At 44.5% G+C, this 21,872-nt stretch overlaps 1 protein-coding gene across 1 annotated transcript in view; it reads right to left on the bottom strand.

The window, feature by feature from the left end:
- Window positions 1–357: 357 nt before the first annotated feature.
- Window positions 358–21,872, bottom strand: part of BRINP1 (bone morphogenetic protein/retinoic acid inducible neural-specific 1) — a 92,052-nt gene continuing 70,537 nt past the window's right edge. Inside the window, exons 6-8 of the mRNA XM_014949748.1 lie at window positions 16,141–16,377; window positions 8,274–8,496; window positions 358–2,065 (exon numbers count right to left, since the gene is read on the bottom strand). Coding sequence (XP_014805234.1) covers window positions 925–2,065; window positions 8,274–8,496; window positions 16,141–16,377 — 1,601 coding nt within the window. The 3' untranslated portion in view covers window positions 358–924. The remainder of the gene's footprint in view (window positions 2,066–8,273; window positions 8,497–16,140; window positions 16,378–21,872) is intronic.

Below are 21,872 nucleotides of genomic sequence, written 5' to 3'. Positions count from 1 at the left end.
TTAAAGAAGAGCGACTGAAGGTTCACAGGTGCTGGTCCTCAAGAGGTTGAGCTCTGACATCACCGAAGGCAGCAGCAGTCTGGTGCAGGGCATGGACACTGGTTCAGCAAAGTAGCTAAAGGGACCTGACATGTCCCATTCTTCAGTGAGTGCTGAGACTCTACCTCTGGTGAAAAGTCTTCCAAGATGGAAATCCCAAAGTGAAGACACCTGAGGCCTGCACCCACCCACCCACCACCTCTTATGTGTCTTCTCACCAATAAGGCATTAGTTTTACTCTCAAAGGACTGCCATCACCTTCTGTCCTCCAGCAAAGCTCAGCACGGGCTGTGTGAATAACTCAACATAAAGCTGGCATAAATCTCAACAGAAGAAATATCTTTTATCTTTAACCATTGACTCCCACTATAGGAATAATGGCAGTTCTTTTACATTTACAGATAACTCTTATTTGTTGGTTTGCTTTGTTTTTTTTTGTTTTGTTTTGTCTCTTTGTCTTGGCACCTGCATAGCAGAAATCTTTACAATTCATTACAGAAGCTTGCCCCTCTCTCTGCTCCTCCCTTTATTTACTCTGCTGCCCCTGAGGACTAGCAAGCAACACCCCCAAGGTCAAGAGAGAGTAAGGTGTCACCCTTTTATGACGGATTATAGAAATAACAAACATGCCTGACAGTTTTATACAGCTGCTAGAACGGGTTTAGTTTTCAACAAATGAAGAATTTCCTCTTTTTTTTTCTCTTTTGTATATTAATTACATTTTACAAATCTTGGTTTTCCCCTCTTTCTTTACTTTTCCCCCCAACTTTTCTTTCTTTCTTTTTACTTTTTTCTTTTTTTTTTTTTTTTTTTTTTTTTTTTTTCTCTTTTATTTTTTTTACAGCAAAAGGATCAATCACCAACATGTCCACTGAAAAGTCCGGGTTAGCAGAGTTTGGCTGTCATCTGGTCCGACTGTTTGAGGATCTCGGTGTTGTACAGGTCTAGAGCGTGGTTCACGCGGATGATCTCGCTGTTGGTGAGTTTCAGGCGGTGCTTGAGCATACAAGAGAACAGATCCAGCTGGGGCTTCCCTGGGGCCACAGGAGGAGCCAGTCTATTGATTCGGTCCCGAATATCCAGCAGCAAGAGCATGACGGAGGAGGAAGAATAGAACTGCCCACCTTGCGTGTACGACTGGTTGACCTGCTGCACGGCACTGCGCAGGAGGTCGGCGTTAAAACGCAGGCTGTAGCCGTACACCTGCACGTCTGAGATCTTGATGTAGAACTGACGCTTGGTGGGGTCAGAAAGGTCCACGGGCCCTTGGCCAGTCTCGTTACGCAGCAGGGAGGGCAGCCGAGTCCGGCTGCGTAGGTAGATGTGGACGGTCTCGAAAAAGGTTTTCCACCGGTTGCCCAGTAGCAGGGTCCAGTTGTAGCACTGGCTGTTTTGGAGGCGGATTTTCTCCCAGCGCGGGTAGCCGTACTCCCCAAAGGGCATGTTCCAGCCCTCGGAGTGACTCCCGCTGAAGGGGTTGACGTAGACAAAGAACATAGGGTCCAGGCTGCTGTTGCGCATCTGGCAGATCCGCATGGAGATCCCAATCACCATGTGGATGAAGTCCATCCGGTTCTTGTTGCTCTTCAAGGTGAGAGACATGCGTTTGCGCCACCTGGGGTCGAAGAAGGTGTCCAGGCGGATCTCGTTGCTGATGAAGGTGGTGTGCACGTACAGGCGAGAGTCCATTTTCTGCAGCAGGTACTTCAGCTCTAGGTCCTGGAAGTCCAAGTCCGTCTCAAAGCTGATGAACTGCTCGCTCCGCTCCGAGTCCACATTCTGAGGCTCGCAGCGACCCCGGTAAAGCTTATAGCCCTTGTTGCACGAGCCGCAGAGAGAGATGTTGGCAAGGCTGCACATGGCACAGCTGTTGTTGCCCCCGATGATGCAGGGGATGGGGCGCTGGCACAGGCTGGTGCCACCGTGGCAAACACAGCTCCGTTGGCTTTCCAGAAAGGTGCCCCAGAACCCGTTCTCATTGCAGTAGAGCAAGGATTGGACTCGAGTAAGCCATTCCTGTATTGTCCTGCAGGTAGAAAGAAGAAACCGTTAGCATTGTAGAGCCTCATGGAGTCTTTGGTGTTGGCATCTTACTGGAGCCACAGTGTTTCCAGGGATATATCTGAGGCAGAGCTCTCAGAACATTGGTGCCCTGCCATGGCATCTGGGAGTTATTCCAGTCTATTTCTAGACTGAATCTTTCATCTGCTGTTTACTCTTTTGGTGGAGAACAAAAGCCCTCTAAGAAATAGCTAGATGTTAGGACTGATCATCTGAGGTCTCTCTCTTCACGCTGTTGTAGGAGCTGAGACTGGCACAGTCTCCTGCCAAGGAGCCCATCAGTGCCACAGTGACAAAGTTCAGCCATGGGAATGGAGCTGATAAAGCCATGCCAGAGACTGAGGTGCTATCAGCCATCCCAGGTCAGCATAACTTCTAGGCTAGCAGGAGAAAACTCCTCTCCGTGTCATTGGCAATTCCCCCCAGTCTCCAAAAACAGACCCATAATGGGATGAGGCAAAGCCAGCAGTAACCTCTGCTTACGGTGCAGAGCTCAGTAACAGCAGAAAAGAGGGTGGAAGTCAGGGTGCACGGAGACAACCCTGCGAGAACAGCTTCTCCTTTAAAAAAATCTGCTGCTAATTAACCTCCTCTCACAGCCTCTCCCCTTAACAAGCAGCCACACTTGCCCATTCCCGAGCCCCACCACTCCTATAATTGCTATATCAGCACCCTCACCTCCTCATCCTGCAGCCCTGGAATGATTCCTATCACACGACACCATAACCCACGTTTGCTTTCTGTGTAACCCACTCGCAGTGTTGCCTTGCTGCCCCCCTTTTTCCCCCCTCCCTGGGCAATCTCAGCACAGCGACTCCTTTCTCAGCAGCCTCCAGCAGAACGCCTTGTTCAGCCTCCTGCTCCCTCCCCTCCGCCTCCCCCCCCAGCTAATGAATACTTCATTGTCTCCTCTGGGCAAAAAGTTCTTGGTAGAGCTGCAGTGAGAGGACTGGCTAATGACAAATTAGGATTCAGTCCCTGTAGAACGGGAGGAGTGATTATGGACAGAGGCTCTCAGAGCTGGATTAGTGAAATTCATGGCACCTGCATCGCCTGACCTCCGAATAATCATTAAGCTGTAGGCTGTATCAAAGAAGGCATTAAATGATACAGCAGCAAAGAACAGCAAGATGATTAGGGGGAGGGAGCGAGTGGAGGGATGAGAGTGTAAAACAGAGGAAAGCGCTGGAAGGAAAGAAATAATCAAGGTGCAGAAGCAGAAAGGCTGGAGGAAGAAAGAAGGGGAAAAATGCAGGTAAAAGGAAAAATGAGAGAGAAATGCAGTGGGCAGGAAGGATAGGGCTGGAGAAAAAGGAAAACTGAAACAGCAGCAAGAGGACAGGAATGAAAAGAAGCAGGAAGAAACTGAGTGAAAGGAGAAAGAGGGAGGTAAAAGGAAGTGCATTAGCGGGAAAATTCTGAAGTCGTGGATGTGGGAAGAGACAATTTTCACATTTCTCCTGTGGCACGGGGTGCCAGGGTCTGTTTCCCCTGTTCACAGCTAACAGGAGCTCGCCTGCTGGTGGAAAAGACAGGGCTGGCTGGGGCGCTTGGGAGCAAGGCAGTGACCTCTATAAATATCTGTCATAGAGGGAGATGGTGACAGCCCTGGTCTCTAGAAAAACTGCACAGGGCTCCTCCTGGTTTCCAGAACATCTCTGCTTCAGAGGGGAGGGGACAGCACAGCACAGTGTGACTGCAAAACATGCTGCTGACAGCAACAAGCACTCTCAAAAACATCCCCTGGGGACTGAGTCTGCCTTCTGCTCATAGGTGAATTTTTGCTTGCTTTTTCAGCAACGTGAATATTTTTTACCCCATCTGAAGCCTTGCAGTTCCTGTTTGGAAAGCCAGACAAATGCCCTTGAGTTTAGCAAGGCTCCCAGATTCCAGGTTTCAGTCTCCCTCAGGTGCTGCGAGTCCAACTTGATTCCTCCATGCACCTCCTTGAAAGCTTCTTTCTTTACTTCTAAGCACTAATCTAACCATGAAGCTGAGGGACCACGAGCAAATGGAGAATGAACTAAAACCAAAGCAACCCCCCAATATATGCACACTGGCTGCTGGGCTGGGGGAATTGCTGAAGGGAAGCATGAGGCTCCTGTGTGCTGTCTCTTCCCTTAATTGGGCTTGATGACAATGCTGAAAATCAGAGGTTGACTGGAAGGGAGTCATCTCCTGCAGCCACAAGCTTTGTCCCTGGCTCCTGCTGTAATTTCTACCAAGACAAGGACAGGGAGAAGCCCAGTAGCACAAAGAAAATAAAGGGCTGAGTGAGCAGGCTGGTGGTGGACAGATGGTAAATGTCCAGCTCCATCAGGTACCTTCTCAGCATCCCTGCCACTGTCCATGGGGTGAGGAGAGCATTTCCCTGATTTCCACAGCACTCTTCCCAGTCACATTTGTTGCTTTTTGTGGGACTGGGCTTCTGGGTGAGGTAGTAATGGTTGGTTATAGGACTAAAGGTGGTTCCTGAGGTGGTTTAGATTAGGTATTTGGCATTGTCAGAGGTGTGCTTTACACAGGTTTTATGTGTTGAAAACACCATTGAGGTCATGGGACAAGGATTTCCAGGCTACACAGTAGGGGACACTATAAAAATTAGTCAGAAGACCATATCCTGTCTGTCTTAGAGGGAAAAAAAATGCTATCCTTCCATCCTTCCCTTATCCTAACAGTTGGCAGAGCAAAACGAGAAAGGAGTCTCATCTGATATGTTGCAATTTAAACTAGTAATTTTCCTGTTCCCCAGATCAACTTTGTAAAGGAAGGATGGGAGGAGATCGGGAGAAAGAGGGCTGAATTTTTGGGGGTGTGTGTAATATGTCTTAGCATTCAGCAGAGACACAAGTAGGACAAAAAAAAAAAAAAAAAAAGAAAAAGAAAAAAAGAAGGCTATCCACCATCTGCTGATGGCAGCAATAAAGGACGTAATTAAATGAAAATGCAGAATCCAGGGCAGAGCTGGGCATGGGCTACAAACATGACAATGGGAAGTATGATGATAGAGTGAGAGAGAGAGGAAATGTGGTATAAATTACCCCATTTTGTCTGGCAACTGGGACAGTTTAAGAATATATGCAGGACCAGTCACAGCCCTTCAGCTGACAGGAGGCAACACCCCCGAGATGGCTCAGACTCATGCGGATATAACCAAAAGGTGTCAGGGCACAAGGAAGCTGAAAAGAGCCACTGTTTAAAAGCTGAAAACCAGCAGCAGCAGAGTAGCCATTGGTTTTCATTTTAATTATTTTCTCTTTCATTAATAAGTCATAGTTTATCTTTCTCTGCCTCAATATCATCGCGAAAGCTATATTGCCTCGTGTTCGCTGCCTCTGCCAGTTCAAAGTATAAAGTACTAGAGCATGTGAAATTAAAAAAAAAGGAAAACTATGTCTTCAAAGGTCACTGTCAAGCAATTTTGCATTCAACTTTAATATCCTACATTCCAAACAAAAATGAAAAAAAAAATGGCACCCAGGCAGGGCTGTGAGTGAGAGTTATTTTGACGTGTTTTCTTGCAGTTGTGTGTTGGAGACACGCGGTCCCCTGGCGGGGCTGGGTACTGGGCACCAGCTGACCATGCAGAGCTGGTTCTCCATTGAAAACCTATCTCCTGTGACAAAAATAATGTTTTACAGGACAGCATTGGGCATTCAGATCAGAAGCGGAGGGCAGTTCATACAGGAAGGTGATGAATAATTTTCTTTCCTCCTGACTTGTCATCTTTCAGGATTAATCAGGTCTGGGGAGGGGAAGAGGCTGATGAGTGTCCCTTGAGACAAAGATACAGCCTTGTTGTAGGTGGTGTCTGAGGTGATTAGAAAAACATACCAAAACAAAACCAAAACCCAACCAAACCAAACAAAAAACCCCAAACAATCAAAACCACAATCCAGCAGGACAGATTTTTTTTTAAATTGCAAGAAAAAAGGTAGGGAATTAACAAGTTTTCCTTTGCAAATGCATCTTATGCTTTCCAAGCAGCACTATCTGCTGTGGAGGTACTTTTGGACTTTATGGATGGAAGAGTGAAGTAAAAAATGTTATTTTTACTCTCAGCAGCTGTGAGATGTATTCTTAACTAATGACAATTTGGCTGGAGCCCAGAACGTGTAGTCTTCCCTCCCTCCCCTCTGGATGTTATTTATATTTTACATCCAGAGTTTTAAAATGCAACTATAGGTACTCATTCAGTGTTGGATCTTTAACAACGGAGAAGTGCTTTCTTTTTTTAAACCAACAAACTTGCCTGCAAAGTGGTGGTTTTTAAGCAAAAGCAGTGCAGAGCAAATGTGTGTGTGTGTGTGTATATATATATATTTCTTAGCTATTGCAAAAAGTCGCAGAGAATCAGCCTAATTGCCAAAATCCCTACTCTTTCTTTAGGAAACAGCACCTCTTCCTTTCCCCGAGGACAATCAACAGCAATCCTATTTCTTTTTTCACATTGCTTTGGAATATATAAAGTAGGCTTCCTATTATGTGTATTAAAGAGAGAGAGAGAGGCTTGCTCTTAATAGAACCTTTCCATCCTTTCAAAGCCACCGGAATGCTTGATAAGTGTCTGTCGTTCTGTGCAGTAACAATTAGAAAATTAGAGTATTTCCAAGCCCTGTGAAAAGAAGGGTGAAATGCATACCTCTTCTGCTACACATCTGTCTATGGAACCCCTCCCCTGCCTCACTACAAATGCAGAATGACAAATAAGAAAAGAAATTATAATATGCCTGGTGGTGTTGACTTAAAACAAATCAAGCACATCAGTCAGTTAAAAACGCAGCTGCCATCATCCATTTTGTCCTCCTTCCCCCAGATTTTATGGTAGAAGTCGGAGGCTTCTTTTCTGCATGGCTGAGTTTTTAAAATAGAAGAGAAACGCTAAAGACATATTTCTCTCAATGCTTTCTTTGCAGAAACATGGGTGGCTGGATATTTGCTCGCTGCTGCTTCACTTTGTTGTTGTGGCACAACTCAAAATAATGCCTGGACATGCTGGTGACTCCCTCCACCAGTTGGCTTGTTTGGAGCAGCTCAGGCAATTGGCAGGAATGGGCCAACTTTAGGAAGTTCTCCAGACTTTTTTTCCCTAATCTCTTAAACTTAATAGATATTTCTCCTCATCCCTAGTAAATCCATTAAGTCTTTGTCCAGAAACATGAGATTTCTTGGTAATTAAAGAGATGTAAAGCCCTGGAAGAGTTTCCTGAGCTGCACAGTGATGAAATGAAAACTCGGTGTGCTCAGCAGCTGGGGGTTGGATGATAACAGGAGACAGCAGCCAATCAGTTTCTTTTCTTGTAAGACTAAATATTTAGGTAATAATGGAGGTGAAAAAAACAGTTCTTCTAGAAATATTAATTTAGTCTGCCCCTTCCATGAGAAGCTGGAAGAAAGCATGGAAGGAAGCATGGAAGAAAAGGCATTTAGACTCATTTTTTTCAGTGTCACTTCACTCCAGACAACGTAGGAAGAAACAGCAAGAAATGTTTATTAAAATCCATGGATGCAAGTCTCCAAAAATGATCGTAAGCTAACTTAAACTCAGCCATAGGTCAGGGCTGAAAGGAGCCAGCAGGAGGTGACTATTGGATATCAATAGCTGCTGTAGCTGTAATGGAAAATCTGCTCTCTCCATCTGTAATAATATTGCTTCTGGTCAGGGCAGGTTTGCAGGTTCACTCTGCATTTTGTAGAAGAGATGTGATCTATTCCAAGTGAAACTAAAGTTTCTCTTTCACTCTGGCTATATTCATTTAGGAGGACAACTAAAACTTGGGCTGAAGCATCTTGTGCTCCATAAGTCCATTTTAAGAGCTAATAGAGGCTTAAAACTTGCCTGTGGTACATGATGCCAGGTTTAAAAAGCAGCTTAGTCTGCTTGGCTGCTGCCAGCCCTGCAATAGTCTTACAGAACAATACAGGGTAGGTGGGTGCCCTTCACCTGGGCAGGTACTACCACACAGAAGGGATGTGACTATGCTTAGGTGTGTGATCAAGGTTACTTACACCTCCAGAAATTCAAGTTCACTCCCCAATTTTACCATTTTCCCCCAAAACCTCCACACTAGCACTTCCAAATGCTCAGGCTGCTGGGTTGAGGTCCAAGCCCAGGCTCAGCTCCGTCAGTCGCCCATCCCACCACACCCATCCCCAGTGAAGGATGAAGGTACCTTTCTCTAGGCAGCTGGTGGTTAGGATTGTGCCGACACCGGACACTGAGGCCAAAGAGTTTGCGGGCAGTGCGCTGGATCTTCTGGCGCTGGGCTTCCAGGGAGCTCTGCAGCAGCTTGTAGCGGTTCTGCAGATCCCAGTCATTCCCCCAGTGCTGGTGGATGCTCCCAATGGTCAGGAAGTGGTTGCTAGGTAGCCTTTTCATGAAGGATTTAAACTCATCTGGAACACACCAAAATACGGAGAAATACAGAGGTTTCTAAACTGTTGGAAAGTTACAAAGCTTTTCATTAACAGGATGGAAAAACATCAGTGATGTATGAGGCCATCAGTGCTCTGCTAAAGGAAGGTGATGTCCATTAACTCTGTCATTCTGCCCCAGGAAGCTCACTAATTCCATGGCTGCTGCTGCTTCCCTATGGGAAATGAAACCCGGAGAGTATTAGGGTGAAACAGGGAGGTTAATGTGTACATGGTGGAGAAAAAAAGAGAGCACATTCCCTGGAGCACGGGTTATGAAGAAAAAGCAGGCAGTCGTAATCATTGTCAGTTAAAGAGTTCTCATTTAAATTGTTTTTCGTCTGCTCCTAAAATGCCATTTGTTGTTGAACTCAAATCACTTTGGCTTTGTTGTTGAAAAAAAAAAAAAAAAAAAAAAGAGAGAGAAAAAAAAAGCTTTAACAAATCCCCAGAGGAAGGTTTTGGATTGTGTTAAAATGTCCTGCTTTCTCATTTTTTAAAAAGAGCATTCTGATTCTTTTTTTCTCATTTAACTTCATTTGAAGTTAAATGAGTTGCTTTATGTAACTATGAAAATAAAATAAAATAGTTTCCAGGGCTAAAGTCAGAACAAAATGTGTCAATTCTAGCCAAAGAAAAAAATCTAATTGATCCAAAAATATGTTGTTAAATGTTGTTTTGTGATCACTTTATTTCCATTTGATTTTGTTTGATAATGAAAAAAAAAACATTATGTAGGGTTCGAGGTTTTTTCATCACAAAACAGAAAATCTGGTACTGTTTCTGTTTATGATCACCCCTTTCCTCCTAACTGAGAAGTATAGTTTGCTTAGACTCTGATTACCAGGCTGGGACATCCTCGTATGGAAAAAACAGATGGTTCCAACTTTTTCAGTAGAAATAACCCAATTTTTGATAACAGAAAACTGTGTTTGACACACTGAGACCTTCAGAAATGCGAGGAGTGAGCCAACAAAAACCCCATAAAGTGCAATAAAAAAAAAAAAATAAAAAAAAAAAAAGAAAAGAACAAAGCTCTGCACCAGAGCAGAACAACCCCACACATCAGCACAGACTTGGAAATGACCAGTTGAGTAACAGCTGCTAGAAAGGTCCTGGGGGTTACGGTGGGCACCATCCTGAAGGTGGGTCAACACTATGTCTCACTGCAAACAAGACAAATTGCGTACTGGGCTAAGTCCAGTAGGTTGGTGTTCCCCTCTTCTTGCCACTACTGAGGCTGCACCTACGTTTTTTTTTAGGGACAGCTGATTAAAGACAAGTGTCAAGAAACTGGGGAGGGCCCAGCTGAGGGCTACCAAGGTGGTCAAGGGCCTGGAGCACAAGTCAGGTGGAGGGAGCTGCACTTGTTTCATCTGGTGAAGAAGAGGCCAAGGGGCAATCTAATTACAGCCTACAACTGCTTAAATGGTGCTTACAAATACGGAAGAGAGAAACTCTTCTTATTAGAGACAGATGACATAACGAGGAGTAATAGGCAGTTTGCAGCTTGAGAACTTAAAATGATTTATTGAAAAACTTCTTCACTTGGAGGTAATGCAAGACTGGAGCATGCTGCCCAGAGATGTAGAAGAATCTTTCCTTTTAGACTCTGCCAGACAAAACCGTGCTGACCTGATCTAGGGCTGGTGGTAGTCCTGCTTCTAGACAGGGGTGGACTACGGCCCTGCTATAAATCCCACAAAATATCCAACAAGAAATGCAGCCATCTTCTCCTGTAAGTTATCTACAATATTTTTCTTCCTTTCCTAATCTTTTTTTTTTTTTTAATTTTAATTCCTTTATCCCATTTTCAGCAGGAAGAGGACAATAGGAAAAAAGTGAATAAAAAATGAAATTTTGTAAAGGCTGATATCCTTTCAGAAAAAGAAATAATCCATAGAACTATTGGAGAAAATCAGACCAGATAATTTACAACCTATTCTACAAAGCTTATATATATTTGCATAACAGATTTCCTATTATTCAGCAACTTGCAGTTCATGCTTAACTTCCTAACAAAGAGTATCTATGCATTAGTCAGTACCATCATTATATAGATGGTAAAAGGATGTTCATGTCCTACTCATCACATGGTGAAACCAAGCACCTAATAAAAATAATTATCATCATTGCACTATCAAGATCCACAGGACATCTGCTTGTTTCCTTTCTTCCCCAAAGTTAACTGAGAGATTTTTTTTTTAATCATCTCTCAGGTTTTCACTCCATTCGTAATGCTGCTTTCAGTGCCCTTCTCCTCCCCAAAAATGATTCTCTCCTGTTCAGTGGTCCTCTGAAACTATCATCATGTATAATTGCTTCTGTTGACCATGCTGATTACTCCTGGTACCTTTCAGCAGTAAAAGCCTTGCATTTGCTTCCCGCCCCTTATAAATCAATTTCCTCAAAAGCCTGTTTGTGCAAAAGACCAAGCTTTTTTTTTTTCCTTCTGATGATGAATGTGCTACATTTTTCATAGAGACGGGTAAGGGAGAAATTTCAGCGCAGTGTGCGCATCTTGATACTGCAGTGCAACGTTGGGGGGAAAACAAATGAGCAAAATACAAGCTGGATGGGGTTGTTTTAGAAAAGGGGGGTGGCGTGAAAAAATACTTTCCAAAAAGAATCGCTTCTTCATTATTCATTTATATTTATTTGTAACTATCCCTGGAGGCCCCAGTCAAGACTATGGCTGCATTGTCTAAGCCTTGTATCTTTCTGGGAATAGTTCATTCTTAACCCTGAGAATTTCCGATTAACTAATAAGGCTGTTTGCATCTATTTTTATTTTATTTATCGGCACAGAAAATGTTGATGATAGCTAGGACTACATCTCTCATCAAGCAACAAGACCCCCCCCCTTTTTGCAGAGTCACCCAGTCCTGCAGGCAGTCCCCTGGCAATGGCTCAGCACCGCAGGTGGCTCAGGGCAGAGAAGGTCCAGCCTCTGGAGCAGAATGGTGGTGTCGCAGCGAAACGGCCACCTCAAACACCTCTTTCAAAGATGAACTTTTCATTTTTCCAGCGCTTGCCTTTTCAGTTAAAAAAATGATACCATGTTTTCATCAAAAAAGCAATAGTACTGCAAAAAAAACCACCTCACGACTTTTAATCAAAAGGCTGTTTTAAAATCCAGAATCGTGGTCCCAGCACAGAATTTTTTGGCCAGCTGTACTAAAATGCCAAGAATCAGGCAGTGTTATTTTTCTCAATTTACACATGAGCAATGAAGCACTGGACTAAGGGAGAGCTCCTGAGCTGATTTAAAGCAGCATCAGTTCACTGCAGCCTCCTTGACTTTGAAGATGCTCTCCCAAATCCCACCAACTCTTGATTTGCCCCACATGATTTTTTTCAAATTGATGTAGGAATCCAACACAGATCAGAAAGAGAATATAGATCTTTTAGGCTATCAGCAGCTTCCCGTGCAAATGGTATTTGCTTTCACAGCACTCATGTGCCTTTCAGCCCACTTTATTGGAAAAACCTTCAGATGTCATTAGAGATTTCGTTTCTGCTGTTCATTATGAAGAAAATCCTCTAGTTATTGGGAATATTTATTAAAACAAAGAAGCAAAATACTAATACTACATTCTTTTGTGATAGCAACTTTCATCTCAAAGGATAAGTTCACGCATGATGCAACAAAGTGATGAATGAGATGCAGCAGCTTCAAACATAAAGATAATCACTCCGTCTAGCCCTGAAAAGCCTCCAGCCCTGGGTGGAATATGGCTACAGCACAGCAGAGAATTGCACTGCAATGTGTCACTTTAACATGGCAAATGAAAAACACCTTCCTCTGTTGAAATCTCAAGGGAAGGGAGACTGAATATAATTATCTACCACAGTCTTTGCCTAGATCAAGTGCAACAAGTACAGAATGTAACAGTAAAACAATCACTGTGGGACTGTAATTCTTCTCTCTCCATAGGGCTCTCACCTTCTAAGTGTCTGGGTTAGATCCCCTGGGAATTTAAAGGGGTTTGATGAGTGGTGGCCAACATATGGCTCTTGAGCAACTTGTGTGAAGATCCTCTGCCAGAAGTAGCAACCAGAACTTTTCATTTTTCCAGCGCTTGCCTTTTCAGTTAAAAAAATGATACCATGTTTTCATCAAAAAAGCAATAGTACTGCAAAAAAAACCACCTCACGACTTTTAATCAAAAGGCTGTTTTAAAATCCAGAATCGTGGTCCCAGCACAGAATTTTTTGGCCAGCTGTACTAAAATGCCAAGAATCAGGCAGTGTTATTTTTCTCAATTTACACATGAGCAATGAAGCACTGGACTAAGGGAGAGCTCCTGAGCTGATTTAAAGCAGCATCAGTTCACTGCAGCCTCCTTGACTTTGAAGATGCTCTCCCAAATCCCACCAACTCTTGATTTGCCCCACATGATTTTTTTCAAATTGATGTAGGAATCCAACACAGATCAGAAAGAGAATATAGATCTTTTAGGCTATCAGCAGCTTCCCGTGCAAATGGTATTTGCTTTCACAGCACTCATGTGCCTTTCAGCCCACTTTATTGGAAAAACCTTCAGATGTCATTAGAGATTTCGTTTCTGCTGTTCATTATGAAGAAAATCCTCTAGTTATTGGGAATATTTATTAAAACAAAGAAGCAAAATACTAATACTACATTCTTTTGTGATAGCAACTTTCATCTCAAAGGATAAGTTCACGCATGATGCAACAAAGTGATGAATGAGATGCAGCAGCTTCAAACATAAAGATAATCACTCCGTCTAGCCCTGAAAAGCCTCCAGCCCTGGGTGGAATATGGCTACAGCACAGCAGAGAATTGCACTGCAATGTGTCACTTTAACATGGCAAATGAAAAACACCTTCCTCTGTTGAAATCTCAAGGGAAGGGAGACTGAATATAATTATCTACCACAGTCTTTGCCTAGATCAAGTGCAACAAGTACAGAATGTAACAGTAAAACAATCACTGTGGGACTGTAATTCTTCTCTCTCCATAGGGCTCTCACCTTCTAAGTGTCTGGGTTAGATCCCCTGGGAATTTAAAGGGGTTTGATGAGTGGTGGCCAACATGTGGCTCTTGAGCAACTTGTGTGAAGATCCTCTGCCAGAAGTAGCAACCAGTAACACTTAACTAGTGGCAGAGCTGTGCTAACTCTGGTTTGGGCCAGAAGTAGCAACCAGTAACACTTAACTAGTGGCAGAGCTGTGCTGGCAGGCACTGCCAGTAACCCTGGTTTGTGTAGTACTGAGCTAGCAGAAGCTTCCAAAATTCACATTTCAGGTGTGCCCTGGTGTACCCATCTCATCCATGAATTTATAGACTCCCAGAAAGCCACTGACCTCTTCAGCTACTGACCTACTTCTGGAACTGCCCCAGCCTTTTGGCTCCTCACAGTATATTGGGGGGTGGAGTTGTCAAGATGGCCATCAGCCTTGGGCCATTAACTACCACTCTGGCTTTGTTCAGCTGAGCACCAAGTTGACACCATGGATTGGACATAAGAATCAGTGCAACAGCAACACAGCAGCAGGGTCCACGTACTGAAGGATGAAGCAGCCCTCAAGAGCCCATTGAGGAAACATCCTAGACTGCTTCATTTGGGCCATTAAGGGGATCTTCAACACGAAGAAAGAAATTGCTGCTGGGAAGACTTCTGAAGTAGAATTGCTCAGTGCCTTGAATGAAGCTAGACAGTCCCTTTCTCATAGTTTGATTTCTTAAGATGGAGACCTGGACTGTTATGACAATAATCAACTTCTGGAACTGCCCCAGCCTTTTGGCTCCTCACAGTATATTGGGGGGTGGAGTTGTCAAGATGGCCATCAGCCTTGGGCCATTAACTACCACTCTGACTTTGTTCAGCTGAGGACCAAGTTGACACCATGGGTTGGACATAAGAATCAGTGCAACAGCAACACACCAGCAGGGTCCACGTACTGAAGGATGAAGCAGCCCTCAAGAGCCCATTGAGGAAACATCCTAGACTGCTTCATTTGGGCCATTAAGGGGATCTTCAACACGAAGAAAGAAATTGCTGCTGGGAAGACTTCTGAAGTAGAATTGCTCAGTGCCTTGAATGAAGCTAGACAGTCCCTTTCTCATAGTTTGATTTCTTAAGATGGAGACCTGGACTGTTATGACAATAATCATCAAAGAAAATGTGTTGGAAGATAACTGGGTAACACTACAAGATGAGAGGCAGCACAGGGATAAGCTCTTGATTAAGTTCTGCTCAGTGATGGTGTGGATGCAGGGTAGGCAGGCCCCTTGCTAAAGGAAAGGGTGTAATTGCTCTGATAATATTGCTCTTTCCTACCTCAAGACCTTAAGAACAAAGTTGCACACCTACTATGGGTGCTACCAGCATTGATGTTGTAGTACTGAGCTAGCAGAAGCTTCCAAAATTCACATTTCAGGTGTGCCCTGGTGTACCCATCTCATCCATGAATTTATAGACTCCCAGAAAGCCACTGACCTCTTCAGCTACTGACCTACTTCTGGAACTGCCCCAGCCTTTTGGCTCCTCACAGTATATTGGGGGGTGGAGTTGTCAAGATGGCCATCAGCCTTGGGCCATTAACTACCACTCTGACTTTGTTCAGCTGAGGACCAAGTTGACACCATGGGTTGGACATAAGAATCAGTGCAACAGCAACACACCAGCAGGGTCCACGTACTGAAGGATGAAGCAGCCCTCAAGAGCCCATTGAGGAAACATCCTAGACTGCTTCATTTGGGCCATTAAGGGGATCTTCAACACGAAGAAAGAAATTGCTGCTGGGAAGGCTTCTGAAGTAGAATTGTTCAGTGCCTTGAATGAAGCTAGACGGTCCCTTTCTCATAGTTTGATTTCTTAAGATGGAGACCTGGACTGTTATGACAATAATCATCAAAGAAAATGTGTTGGAAGATAACTGGCTAACAGTACAAGATGAGAGGCAGCACAAGTTCTGCTCAGTGCTGGTGTGGGTGCAGGGTAGGCAGGCCCCTTGCTAAAGGAAAGGGTGTAATTGCTCTGATAATATTGCTCTTTCCTACCTCAAGCCCTTTAGAGCAAAGTTGCACACCTACTATGGGTGCTACCAGCATTGATGTGGCACAGAGTCTGCTGACATCCCCAGCATCACACTTGGAGAAGAGGAATATTCACACCAGCAGACATCAGCACCGTCAGAGAAAAGTCATTTTCCTTCCTCTCTCTCTCAAATGAGGTGTCATCTGGCCTGTGCTCTCTCTCTGTGAATTGCCTTTCACCAAAGCAGAATAAATCATTCATGCAAATCTGAAAAGCAATTTCTGCATCATTCATATTGTGGAAGTTTCTCTGTAGAACTATTAAAGACAGATTTTGAGCTGGTTTAGTATGAAAAATCAGGTTTTTAATCAAACAAACTCTTCCATGGAAAATATTCCCTTATATATAGAATTATGTGGCGTGTGTTTTTGTCTGTACATCTACAGAGAAAAAAAAGACACTCTCTCAAGACTAAGATCACATTTTTGGGTTCAATATCCTCTAGCTGTTTATCCAAACTGGATATGTTACATTAAGGGAAGAAAGGATTCTTAATTGGTATAATCTGACGTGCGTTGTTTGAAACAAATCAATCAGCGAACATGTTTTGCTCAGTTACCTGAATTCTCCAGATCTTTATAGGCTTCTGTCCAGGTCTTGGCCATGTTTGCTAGTGTGTACTCCATGATCTGGATGTCGGTGATGGGGCAGTTGCACTGCGGGAACTCCTCCGCGCACTGGCAGCCGCACTGGCTGTTCCGGCAGATGTACTCCCCCTCGCCATTGCACATGATGTAGCTCAAGGCAGACTGGACAAACTTCTCCTGTAAATACTGAGGGAAGATGATCTGGAGACCTGTCACAAGAACGAGAGGCAGGGATGTGGGGGAAAAAAAAAAAATAGAAAAGGAAAAAAAGTCATTTCAGGTATCTGTTCTTCGTTTCAAAACCTGTTTCATTAACAGCTTGGGAAAGTGATGCTGAGGAATTAAGAGCTGCTGGGAGATTTCTCTCGGAGCTGTCATGAGTCAGGAAGGTGGGGTACAAATTGAATGCCTCCAGTGCAAGTAGTGAGTTAGCTGAGAGCATCTGCTCTGTGGGAGAAGGGGGACAAGTAACTTCCCCTTTCCCAACACCCAGTGCACCTTTTTCATCCCAGTCCTAAATCCCAGTACAGTGGGCAGCATCTGAATGCAAAGCCTCCCTTATTCCCAGGTGTAGGGTTTTGGTTTAGGGGTTTGGGTTTTTTTTTAGATACTTTACAACCAAGTGCTGGTTCAGAAGTGATGAGCATTATGCTGTTTTGAGAGAGACTAAATAGGTTTGGTACCAGAGAAACAAGGAAACTACATGCTGAAAGAGGAAAGAAGAAAGGAAAGAAAGCAGAAGAAAGGAAAATAATGTGAGGAAGAATTTATAAAAGAGCCTTGCAGAGTTAAGTGCCCAGCTCCCACAGGACAAATACAGGAGCTGGGTACCTGACTCTTTTCAGCTTGCTCCCTGCTAGGAAGGCTACTTGCCAAATCCTATAAAAGTGCAAATGGATTTAGTGCCGATGAATTCAGTGGTGCTCTGAAGATTTACATTAGCTGAGAGATCTATCCCCATGTCCCTTTCTCCATAGCAAGTGTTTGTGTATCCATCCATCCGTCTGTGCAGCCGCACGCTCGCATGAGTACCAGAGGACACGGTAACAGTTTAAGTGTTTGCCCTGTGTAGAACGTACATGTTTTTCCATCCTGTCCTTCTCCAGCCCCTGCCTTCAGGCTCCCCACAGATGTCCCCCAGGGTTCACAGCTGTTTCCTTCTACCTGGTGAGTCCTGCTTGTCAGACTCGGTCAGCATCCACGGCGCAGGAGGCAGAGACGACGGTAACTCTGAGAGAGTGTTTTGTGGGAAGCCAGGCCCCGCTCTCCTCCCTCATAAAAGGCCCAGGGACTTCGGAGTGGCAGATAAAGGAGTTTATGGCTCGAACAGCAGCGCTGAACTCCAGTGTAATGAAGGCAGGCGGGTCAATTACCCATCTGTTTGTGTTTCCATTGTGCTGAATTACTGTATCTGTGGCTGACAGCTCATTGGAGTGGAATGAAAATAAGACAATAATTCAGAGGATGAGGCCGCGCAGGAAGGGCAGGAAAGGCTGTGACTCCTTTCAGGAGTTCAGGCCCATCTCTGTGAGGGGTCATGTTCACCTCGGGCAAGAGAAAAGTGGTGGGCAGTGCCCCAGGGACCCCCATTACCCTTTCGCTTTTGGTTCCACAGAGACACCTCCAGCCTTGACAAGGTCCCTCTGGAAGACCAAGTCTGGGGGGGATTCATAGGGTGCTGAAGGCACAGAGACCTCTGTTTCCTCTCCCCTCCTGCCTCTGAGAGCACCATGCCTGGTGGCAGGGAGCTGCCCTGGTGTCTGACCTAATTCGTAGCCAAGCATGGAGCAGTGGCAGCCTCCAGGCAGGATGAATGCAGAGCAACCTTCAGCTGGAGAGGGCATTTGTGACCCTTGCACAAGGCAGGATTTCAAGCTCAGCATTTGAAAGCACTGTGTCTGCAGTGTTGTTGTGGGGAAGGGAGTGAAAATGCAAGGAGCTGAAAACAGTCTACAGCATCCCACGGTTTAATGAGGATCAGCATTTTGAGGTCCCCTGGGTCTTTCCTGAAATGCCTCTCGACATCTTTTCTCCTGTTGTCTTCAGGAAGGACAGAAGTTCAGTCTCTTTTGGGGATTTATCTGAAGAAACCACCGCAGAGGAATGATCCCTTTTCAAGCCTTAACATTGACATTAGGGATGGTCCCACCTGCCAGGGTCCAAGTCTTTCCTTCAGGATAGAAGGAAAGTGCAGCACTACTGGAGAACTGAGATCTACAAAAGGGCCTTGGAGACCCTGAGGGGTTCTGTACTCAGTGAGCTTGCAAGATCACAGGAGAGGTGGGCTGGACCTCTTGATGTGTGTTGACCCCATTTATTCATGGTCCAAGTCCCACAAATAAATCTTTCCACTCTGCTTCATGGAGGAGCAACCCGCCCTCGTTGCTCCTCCAGCCTTTGAATATGAGGCCCAAATGCCTGCAGACTCTTCAGTTCACCATATTTTCCCTTCGAATTTTAGCTTAGATAACAGCACTGACATGCTGTCTGGTCCCAGCTACAAGTGATACTGGATTTGGAGACTTTTCTCTCTGGGGAAAGTCCAGATATCTGGACTTTCCAAAAGCATCTAAAGTTAAAAAAGAGGGGCTAAAAAAACACCTTAAGTTTCAGGGAAAGTCCTTCCAATCACAAGAAACATCCGTTGTGTATCTCAGCTCATGTAGGAACATTAATACCCTGCAATCTCTGACTCATAACATGGTCCCATCCTACACTACAGAGAGCCTCGTGTGGATGCTTGCTTTTTGTCCATAAAACTCATGGCTCCTAAAAAAACACTTCCAGGATAACCTTCTCTTGTAAGAAATAATCTCGTGTTTAAGAGGTAATCAGACCCCCTGTACACTGAGCACAAATTCAACAGAACATATTTATAAATACTTAACTTTGATCGGGTAAGCAGTTCTGCTGGAATCCAAGCAGTTAATTGTAGCATTTAACAAGCAGCACACACCCAAATATGTGCTTAGACCAGGAATAAGCGACACACAAATCCAGCTACTCATTGAAACACGCGTGTGCACCCAGCACAAAGCCCTAACTTTGAAACTACAAACGTGCTGTAGGGATCACAGACAATTTGGAGATCTTCCAGCCAGGAATTTTCTTGTGGAAGAAATCAGTTGTAGGGTTACTCAATTACATCCATGCCTGCTTCTACCTTTGTACTTTAACATATATAAATACATCATACCTAGACACAGGCAGATTAATAGCAATATTTTTGGGTTTGTATTGAGCATCCTTGTGACCAGATCCTAGCAAGATATTTGACAAGTACTGGGCCAGTAGCATCTCACTCCATCCTGGTACCCTCCATCATTCATATGTAGTTCTGTACCATGCCCTGTGACTAAGTATTGCTGAAATTGATTACAGCTGTCAGTAAAGCATAGGTGAGATTAATCATTTTTAAGGTAAGCTTTATAAACATGAGATTGTAAGAAGGCCATTCTGATCGGGACCACTGCTCGGGGTGTTTTGGTTGCCACCTTTAGAGCAGGAAAGCTGCAGTCCCAAGGACTCTAACAGCACACCAGCCCCACAGAGCAGCTTGCAGCTGGCCATGCTGGCTCAAAAAGCCCTGCTGCCCACCATGACCTTAACAAAACATAGCAAGCTACTGTTTTGTTCCCCAAGAATTTTCTTTAAATATTGCAAACATTATTAAAAAAAAAAATAAATTAATCTTTCAGTGTTGTCTCCTGATAAAGCAACCTCATGTCAGCAGCCAAGCAGGGGGGCAACCTGGTCTTAAAGACTGAGATACTGGACCATTTTCATGGGATGAACACCTCAGTCCAAGCTAGGGTGTGCAAGGAATGGGTTCGTCCTCCACAGCAGCCTCAGGAGCTGGTAATACATGCAAGAAGGTAATTTTGCTGGTGACAAGTGCTAGGGAGAATATCTTAGTTTTGAAGGTACCTTATTGACCAGGAGGAGGAATTCTGCCACTCTGTAAAGCATAAAGTTCCTCTTTAAAAATGAAGAGCAGCACAGATTTGGTATAGGTTTGTCTTAGATAACTACAGGCAGAATATGGAGTCTCTGACAAGGGAACATGTCCTTAATTCACCGAGAAAAACTATTAGAGAGAGATGTTTGGATTTGGACTGTATATAAAAGGCTTCCTGCATTAAAAGAGGTAAATTTCCCCAGCTCTAAATTAGAGCTATTTGAAACATTTTCTACAGAAGAGTTCTCTGTTGAAAATGCAGTTTCATTGAAGCATTTTGTGAGAGTACGTTCACTCCAAAAGCACTTCTGACAGGGAAAGGTCTAAATGTATATTTCGTACTTCCTCATTTTGTTTCACTGAAAAGCTGAAATCTTTTGTGTAGCCATTACTGCTCTGCCCATCTTGGCAAGGATTTTAATATTAATTGTAATGTAAATTTTAATATTCTATTGCCATATTTGACGTAACAAACTACCTAATATGCAATAATTCCTGTTTAATGTCACAATGTTTAGAATAGCACAGAAGGATTTTACCTTATTGAAATAGTCCAATGTGGCAATATTGACAGATACTGTCACATTGCCCAAGAGGATATGTCTCTGGGATTTTAATTTCCTGAAACTTTTCAGGATGTTGCTCTTTTTTGACTCAAAATTTCCAATTTCAGCCTAGGACACTTTTCCAGGGAACGCAAATTCCTGTTTCCCACCAGAGTGCTGCAGAGCTGTTGGCATCTTCCCCTCCCACGCTCGGGTTTACTCCTTTTCCAGGCAGCTCGTGCATCAGCCCCACTGAAGGCGGAGGCAGGGAAGGGATGGGTTTGTACTGGTGGCAGGGACAGAAGGATATAAAGTAAGTGCAGTCACCTGTGAGATCCCCCACAACAGGATCTCACGTGTCCCGAGAGGGGAGGCTCCATCACTGCACAGCCCTCCCACGGATGGGACAGAGAACCTGTGCCCAGGTAGTGCTAGGAGAAAGGGAAACCTTCTGAGCTGTTGTGATCAATGTACCTCTGAATATACCCCACTGCAGGCGTCTGAACGTATGTACTGGGTCCATACAGATACTGGTTAGTGGTGCTTTTCTCTCCGTGTAACCTCAGGTGCAGAACTGGACACCCTACGCTGTGGTTTCCTGGTTTTCATCCAGGTCCTCCCCTAAATCTCCAGGCTGGCTGACCTTCCCAAACCAGGGAAGGTGTGAAGGTAGAAATCTCCAGGCTGGCTGACCTTCCCAAACCCTACGTGCAGGTGTGAAGGTACCTTAGCTCTGGGTCCCACCATTGCATCTCGTAAAATCTTTGAAACCACAACTCTCAGGGCTGGGCAGCAGCAAGCAAGTTCAGAAACAGAAATTCTCCCTGTCACGAAGATGCTGCTCTTTTATTGAGCTGGCCCCGGAGCCAGAGTGACACGAAGGTAGCAACATGGATTTCTGTCAGCAGCTCATGCTCGGCTGCTAATCAGATCAGAGGAGACTCGGTCACGATCCATTACCTGCAGCCCTGTGACTAATTCCTAATGAGGTCTCTCAGAGCAGAGGAAGGATCCTGGGTAATTATCCCAAGAACCACACTCCAGATTAGGTGGAAAACACTCAGGTGTAGCTTTCAAGGTCGCTTTGTTTTGTTAGGAAGAGCTCTTACCTTCTTTCCTCCCCTTGCTGTCTCCCTTGGCTTGGGTCTGGCCTCTCTCTGCACTGATTTATGCCATGAAGTTCCACGAAACCCACTTGTGG

The sequence above is a fragment of the Calidris pugnax genome, unplaced genomic scaffold (genome assembly GCF_001431845.1).
Source record: "Calidris pugnax isolate Ruff unplaced genomic scaffold, ASM143184v1 scaffold22, whole genome shotgun sequence".
NCBI classification, from domain to species: Eukaryota; Metazoa; Chordata; class Aves; order Charadriiformes; family Scolopacidae; genus Calidris; species Calidris pugnax.
The sequence above is the reverse complement of the archived record's forward strand: the minus strand, read 5'-3'. Positions and strand labels throughout refer to the sequence as shown.